This window comes from Malus sylvestris, chromosome 14, assembly GCF_916048215.2.
Source record: "Malus sylvestris chromosome 14, drMalSylv7.2, whole genome shotgun sequence".
NCBI classification, from domain to species: Eukaryota; Viridiplantae; Streptophyta; class Magnoliopsida; order Rosales; family Rosaceae; genus Malus; species Malus sylvestris.
The window spans coordinates 8,723,388-8,731,731 of record NC_062273.1 but is presented as its reverse complement, the minus strand read 5'-3'; the positions used below and the strand labels follow the sequence as shown (position 1 = coordinate 8,731,731).

At 41.6% G+C, this 8,344-nt stretch overlaps 1 protein-coding gene across 1 annotated transcript; it reads left to right on the top strand.

Annotated features, from left to right (window-relative positions):
- LOC126598633 (UDP-URONIC ACID TRANSPORTER 1-like) lies at positions 1-3,198 on the top strand. Its single transcript, XM_050264999.1, has 4 exons — positions 1-583; positions 1,241-1,344; positions 1,790-2,018; positions 2,715-3,198. The coding sequence occupies exons 1-4, from the start codon at positions 140-142 to the stop codon at positions 2,859-2,861; spliced, it is 924 nt and encodes a 307-aa protein (XP_050120956.1). The 5' UTR covers positions 1-139; the 3' UTR covers positions 2,862-3,198.
- The last annotated feature ends 5,146 nt before the right edge of the window (positions 3,199-8,344 follow it).

Genomic DNA, 8,344 nt, shown 5'->3' with positions numbered 1-8,344 from the left:
AAAAAAACAAAAACCCAAAGAGCAAGAGTTGCAGAAATAATAATAATTTTCCATTGAAGCTCAGACGAGAGCTTCTCCAAACAAATCCAAGCACCTGTTCCACCTAAAATCTCTCCTCCTCCTTCAACCCATTTGGACAATGTCGTCAAAGAAGCAAGCCATTTTCATATCATCCCTCGTAATCCTCTGGTACTCATCCAACATCGGCGTCCTCCTACTCAACAAGTTCTTACTCTCCAACTATGGCTTTCGGTTCCCCATCTTCCTCACAATGTGCCACATGGCCGCCTGCGCAATTCTCAGCTATTTCTCCATCGTCTTCCTCAAGATTGTGCCTCTCCAGACCATCAAATCTAAGTCCCAGTTCGTCAAGATTGCCACTTTGAGCGTTGTCTTTTGTGGGTCGGTTGTGGGGGGCAACATTTCTCTCAGGTACCTTGCTGTGTCTTTCAATCAGGCTGTGGGTGCGACGACGCCGTTTTTCACCGCCCTGTTTGCGTATTTGGCGACCTTGAAGAGGGAGGCCTGGGTTACCTATGCTGCTCTTGTGCCTGTTGTTGCTGGGGTGGTGATTGCTAGCGGGGTAATGCTTGTTTTTGTTCATTGGATCATGGATTTTAATCGCAATTTAATTGTTTAACATTGTTTTTTATCTGCTTCTGAGGAGTTTAGTTTTTCGGATAATTTTGATTTGATATCTGTACAATGCTGTTAATTTCCGGGTTTATATTGCTGTGAATTTGCTGAATTTTGTATGAGATTGATTGATTTAGCTGGTTTCAATAGTGTTCGGTCGAAAATATAGTTAAGATATGGTACTTACTGATCCAGATCTGTAATCAGCTGCAAGGGTTAACCAGTGATGGCTTGTTCTAGATATTCTATCTGGTTTATACTTGAAATCAGAAATGCATTTGGCTCGAGATTTGGTATAGACGATTACAATTACTGGAGAAGCGTCGTTCTTTTAAAACAGTGTAACTTGTAATTGGTAATGGATAATGCTACCTCTTTCATGGCTGAAGTAAACAGTTTGAGAAACAACGAATCAATACCATGTATGGATAATGTAGTTATGATGCAAAGCTGGTGTTTAAAGTTCGTGTTGGCATATGATAAATGTTTCTGAAGAATTTTAAGAATGCAACAGCCTGTTTTTCTAGTTTACTGCTATGGCCTACATTGTACTCTGTGTTTTTCTAGTTTAGTGGAATGACTGAAATCTCTCGGTTGGTGGCAGGGCGAGCCAAGTTTTCACTTCTTTGGATTTGTTATGTGCATTAGTGCAACTGCTGCAAGGGCCTTTAAGTCTGTTCTTCAGGGTATTCTACTTTCTTCCGAAGGGTAAAACTTTAAAGCTTTTCACTGTATAATCTGTCATCTGAACGCTTTTAAAATTAGGACCCTGAGGACTAATGGGTGTTTGAATATCGGCCATTAAGTGTTGTATTCCTAATTGCTTATTTAGTTTCGTTACTTACTAGTTACTAGAGCCTACACACACGTGTTACATACATTCTCTTTAAGTTTGAAGGCAGTTCTTCTATTTCTTGTTTCTTAACTTTTTCTTTGATATGCATTTAGATATGCTCCCCTTGCTTTATTTGATTGGCAAACAATGGACATTCTGCAGTCAAACCTATAATTTTCGAAATAGTTGTGATATATGTTCAATTTGTATGTCTCTACGTCTCAATGCCATCTTTATCTCAAGCCAAATTAAATTACTCTTGTCTGGCTCTGGTGTTTTCTTACTACTTCTTCTGTTTCTCTGTCTGCTGCTTAACAGGGAGAAGTTGAACTCAATGAATTTGCTGCTGTACATGTCTCCGATTGCTATTCTAGTGTTGTTGCCTGCTGCACTTATAATGGAACCCAATGTCGTAGATGTCACTCTGTCACTTGGACGGGAGCATAAATTCATGTGGTTACTTGTTTTGGTTAATTCAGTAATGGCATATTCTGCTAATTTGTCAAATTTTTTGGTTACCAAACATACAAGTGCATTAACGCTTCAGGTTTGGACTTCTTTCACCTTGATTTTCCTAATTCATATTGCCTTAGCTAATTCTTTCTCGAATTACTGTGTTGATTGTTCTAATTTAGTGTATAAAAACCCAACACACACACACCCCATTGATCAGGTTGGTTTTTTGTTTCTTTTGAATGTGTGGTCCAGATTGACAATCTTGCAGCATAAGAACATTTCTTGATTTATGAATTGTGACCAGATTACTCATTTTAGAAAAGAATACAAACATTCACCCTAGAAGCTACTTCACAATTCAGAACGGTCTATATCATAGGTCCTTCAAGGGACATCTTCACAAATATCCGCTAATTTAGAAATTATATATTTCATCTTATAGGAAAACACTGTCTACCCCAAACCCCAGTAATCAGAACCCCAAATCCAACTCCTAGTGTGATTGTACACCGCTAAAGTATCAACTCTATTGGGAATAGTATCAAAACATTGATTAAACTGCTGTCAGTCGAAGCTAGTTATGACTCTAAGCCTAAAGTATAAAGGGCCAGTCATATGGCAATTGTGTCTGCACATAATCATTGAACTATTCAAGCCTTAAATGCAGTACAAACACACTCCGAATGCAGTTGAATCAATTTTTTGTAGGTGAACATGCTTATTTATTTTTAGCTCTTGTTCTTGGACTTTCATATAATTTCTTCGATGGAAATTATGTTACAACCAGGTATTAGGCAATGCAAAAGGCGCTGTGGCTGTTGTTATCTCAATTCTTTTGTTCAAGAACCCTGTGACTGTTGTCGGCATTGGTGGTTACATGGTAACTGTTATGGGGGTCGTCGCCTATGGAGAAGCAAAACGGAGGTTCCGATAAGTGATCCTTGGCATTTACCAAATTCTTCGTCTTTGAAGGCTCAAGTAGTTAGTGAGATTATGTGCGCATAGATTCTTAGTGAATATTGTTATTGTTTTAGGGGGGAGAGAGAGAGAGAGAGAGAGAGAGAGAGAGAGAGAGAGAGAGAGAATTCATTGTGGTGTTGTATTAGAGAAAGAAAGAGAATCCACTGTGGTGGTGTATTATTATGCATTCAAGCAACTTCTTTGTACCAGAATCTATCCTAATTATTCATAGAACCAATGTATTTCCGGTCTATCCGGTTCGTTCGAAGTAAAACTCTTCGAACCGCGGTGGTTATTACTGGTTTAGTCCAGATATTGTCGACTGAAAGTGAAGTTTATTTGAGGTTTGATGAAATCAGGTTAACCGTGCTGTGGAAAGTGCTTTGCAAGATTTGCATTTTTATACAAACTTCTCGGTGACAGTCGATGTGAAATTTGATAAACGAGAAATGTCTACCTTCCCCCTTTACTTATTTTTCACCTTACGTTTTTGTTATAATTAGATGACTAAACGATATTTATTTTCCCGTTTATATTTTGCTTGAAGGATCGTGGAAGAGAGCTTTAAAAGGTTGATACAAATTATGGTACGACGTTACTAATTCACATGTTTATTATAGTGTTACTAATTCACGTGTTATAATATCAGTTGGTGTCGAGTTTATGCTTTTAGATGTAATATTAATAAGGGGCTTTTAGATATCAGGATGTAAATAAGATTATGTTTAGAATATAACCTGAACGGTTTTCCATATCTAGAAAAATTCTTTATTTTAATACACTATCCGGGGTAAAGTAGGAGTAGCCGAAATTGAAGGAAAGATGAGAGAAAATCGGTTACGGTGGTTTGGACATGTGCAAAGAAGGCCTACTGACGTTCCGATTAGAAGATGCGACTATGGGACAGAGGTTCAGGGCCGAAGGGGTAGAGGAAGACCTAGGAAAACTTTGGAAGAGACTCTAAGAAAAGACTTAGAGTACTTGGATCTAACGAAGGACATGACACAGGATCGAGCACAATGGCGTTCTAAGATTCATATAGCTGATCCCACTCAGTGACTTGGATTTTCCAAGTCTCCAACCGAGAAGTTTTCCTCACTCGGGAAATTAAGGTAACACTACCCCAACCTACATGCTCCACTCAGAAAGCTTCAACATACAAACTTTAACAAAAGAAAATTCAAAGAACTTAGCGAAGAAGGCTTTGGTGTATTTAACACAATACGTTGAAATGAAGGAAAGCTTATTTATTGATATCCCCGATAAGCTACAAATATGTACATATACATGAGTCAAAATAAGCACACAAGAGGGAGCCTTCACAAAGGTTGCTTAGGAGAAGTCTCAGCAGTCGGTAGAGCCCCAGAAAGAGAAGGCACCGGAGGGGGATCATTTGGAGCCTCAGTACTGGACAGAACCCTAGAAGGAGGAGGCATCAGAGGTTGATCATTTGGAGCTTCATTACGCGGTACAGCCCCAGAAGACGAAGGCAATAAATGCCTTTGGAACAAACCCACAAATCTCTGATGATCAAGTAAAACCTGACCATCAGTTTCCTTCATCTGGTCAAGCTTCCTCTTCATGTTTGTAGCATAGTCATGTGCGAGCCGGTGCAACTGTTTATTCTCATGCTTGAGCCCTCTAATCTCCTGTTTGAGACTCATCACTTCAGCCGCCAATGATTCAACTTGGCGGGTTCGAGCAAATAGGCGTTGGGCCATATTAGACACAGAACCTGCACACTGAACACTGAGAGCCAGCGAATCCTTAACAGCTAACTCATCAGACCGTTTGGAAAGTAGTCTGTTATCTTTGGGAGTGAGAAGGTTCTTGGCCACCACCGCAGCGGTCATATCATTCTTCATCACGGAATCCCCAATGGTAAGAGGACCAGTAGGGGAGACGAAGGATGGGCGCCATATGTTGTCTGGAGAAGGCGGGGCTGCCTCTTCAACAAGGTTCAAGTCAAAACGACGGTCGGAGGGGCCAGACATTTTCAAAGGTGTTGAAGAGAGAAGAGGTCGGACAAATCAAGATCTTAGAAGTGCAAGAATGAAGCTTCTACTGGTGGAGATTCAAGTGTGCTTTGGAACTTAATGCCAGCCCCTATAAAAATCTGCACTCGACGAAGCTTCAGAAATCGAAAAGGCGCCTGCTCAGAAATCGAAGAGGCGTTTGCTTTCTCAAAAGCTGGGCTGCTTAGAGATCACGAGGGTTGATCTCAGAAATCGAAGAGGCGTTTGCTTTCTCAAAAGTTGGGCTGCTCAAAGACCACGAAGGCCGATCTCAAAAATCGAAGAGGCGCTCGCTTTCTTAAAAGCTGGGCTCCCCAGAGACCATGAGGGCCGATCTCAGAAATCGAAGAGGCACCTACTTTTCCAGCCTTTTCCAGCCTTGTCAGCACCTGTCACACGCACACTCAGTTTTGCGGAAATTATGGGCATTCTGTCAAAGACTTCTGGGGAAGTAGAAAACACATGAATCTTACTGTTCAATCACCCACTTCCCACACGCAACAATAGCTCATGGGTACCACAGATAACTTTGCCAAAGTTCTCTGCCAAAGTTGAGCACGTGAAGCTTGCAGCTCCCACTACATCGCTCTGACCAAGAAGGGTAAAAGAATAGCAAAGAAACAGCACTAACAAAGTTTAGACCCATAAATTTTGAAGGTCTAGCTACCATATTATTACCCACAAGGGTAAAGGAACAGTACCACGGCTGGATAATTGGAAAGTCCCTGTGTGTCAACCTCTGTGCTTCGTGGCAAGGTAGACTAGCAAACATGCCCAACCTTTACTCACATTCGAGAAAACACTCCCAATAAGATTGCTTGCTCCAAAATCGAAGAGGCACCGTCCTCCGAATCTCGAGAGCCAGACTCCCAACATGACTACTTTCTCAAAATCGAAGAGAGGGTAAAGGAACAGTACCATTGCTGGATAATTGGAAAGTCCCTGTGTGTCAACCTCTGTGCTTCGTGGCAAGGTAGACTAGCAAACATGCCCAACCTTTACTCACATTCGAGACAACACTCCCAACAAGATTGCTTGCTCCAAAATCGAAGAGGCACCGCCCTCCGAATCTCGAGAGCCAGACTCCCAACATGATTACTTCCTCAAAAATCGAAGAGACACTGCTCTCCGAATCTCGAGAGTCATACCCCCAGCATGATTGCTTTCTCAAAAATCGAAGAGGCATCGTTCTCCGAATCTCGAGAGCCAGATACCACAGACCACTTTTTCAAAGTGCTCTGACAGAGTTAAAACATGTGAAACTGACAGCTCCCACTACCGTGCTATGACCAAGCAGGGTAAAGGAATAGCATTACTACTTGTTGTTAGGGAGACTCCTATATATGTCGACCTCCATCCCCAACGGACAGGCAGACCTGCAAAAATGCTCAACCCTTCATCATATCTGAGAGGGCACTCCCAACGAAGCCTTTCGAAATATTCAGCTTTCTTTCCCCCCGATAATACCTCTGCAAACAAGCTATACTAGAGCAAGAATATCTCATATCATCAGGGTTAAAAGCAAGAGTATCCCATATCATGCTTTTTCCCTGTCTTTTCTTTTGGCCTTGTTTTTACCTGCAAGACAAGGAGAAAGAGAGCAATCAGTCAGCACTTGGAATCAAGCTTCCAGCCAGGAACTGACTGCCTGGAACCCCTTACCTGATTACTTACCTGGCATTGCTCTCGAGTACTCATCTTCAACATCTTATGTTTCCAGGGAAGATTCTGCATCTGCTTGAGGAACAGATAGGGCAAGTCCGAAAGATACAAGGAAGCATGTGGAGACAAGCGTAACAGCACATGTGCCGATACATTCATTACTCTGTCAAAAGCAAAAGTATTCCATATCAGCAGGGTGGAACGTACTCTAGATTTGATGGACTTGTTTTGACCCTCAAATTCTTCAGTCGGCCTTATACTCTGGAGGAAACCAGAAAACCCTCCAGCTCAGTTCAAGAATAAGCCTGTGGAAAGTTACTTCTTCAAAAGCAAAAGTATCTCATATCATCTCTTCTCATTTTTCTTCTCTTTATCCTTCATGCTACTGCAAGATGGGGAGAAGGTGAACAATCAGTCGGAGCTCTGATTGCTTACCTTGTCTGTCACCTCTTTCAGCAGACCCCCTAGCTCGGCGACTTGGGGGACTCCTACTACATGGTTTGTATCGCGCTTGACCAAGCCTGAAACTACAAGTAAGCTTCAAGTGAAATTGATACATTACCTTGTGCATCTCCACCAGTTAAAGATACCACCCCTGGATGGAGGAAGAGTACTTCCAGAGAAGATGCCACATCTAACTATGAGACAGATAAGGCAAGTCAAGACGACACCACACTCCGATACTTAGAAGTTTCGTGATTACGAGATCATTCTCCCACAATATTTCCTAATGTCATTTGTACTAAATCATTCACTTGTACTCACTAAATGAGAGCTTGAACCTATGTACTTGTGTAAACCCTTCACAATTAATGAGAACTCTTCTATTCCGTGGACGTAGCCAATCTGGGTGAACCACGTACATCTTGTGTTTGCTTTCCTATCTATATCCATTTATATACTTATCCACACTAATGACCGGAGCAATCTAGCGAAGATCACAAAAAGCGATCGTTTTCGCTACCTAGGATCTATCTTGCAAGAGAACGGAGAATTAGATGGAGATCTCAACCATAGAATACGAGCTGGATGGAAAGAGTGCATTCGGCGTGTTGTGTGACCGTCGTAGGCCACTGAAGCTCAAGGGAAAATTTTATAGGACGGCAATAAGGCTAGCGATGTTGTATGGCACAGAATGTTGGGTGGTGAAGCATCAACACGTACACAAAATGGGTGTAGCGGAGATGAGGATGCTTCGTGGGATGTGTGGGCACACGAGAAAGGATAAGATTGGGAATGAGGATATCCGAGGTAAAGTAGGAGTAGCCGAAATTGTAGGAAATATGAGAGAAAATCGGCTCCAGTGATTTTGAACATGTGCAAAGAAGGCCGACTGACGCTCCGGTTCGAAGATGTGACTACGGGACAGAGGTTCAGGGCCGAAGGGGTAGAGGAAGACCTAGGACAACTTTGGAAGAGACTCTAAGAAAAGACTTAGAGTACTTGGATCTAACGGAGGACATGACACAAAACCGAGCGCAATGGCGTTCTAGGATTCATATAGCCGACCCCACTTAGTGGGAAAAGGCTTTGTTGTTGTTGTTGTTGTTGTATGACATATCATTTGTAACAATACCAGATATTTTATCACTATTTATAACAAATGTCATCTTTATTTTCTACAATGTAACCTCTATCATCAAAATGTAAAAAACGTAAAGATAAATTTATTATCACCCATAATTCAAAACATGCGAACGTAAAAGCGGGAACTCAATTATGTGATTGTACCTTAATCAACTTTCCCTTTTTCTTTTACAAATTTTCGCAGTTTCTGGAA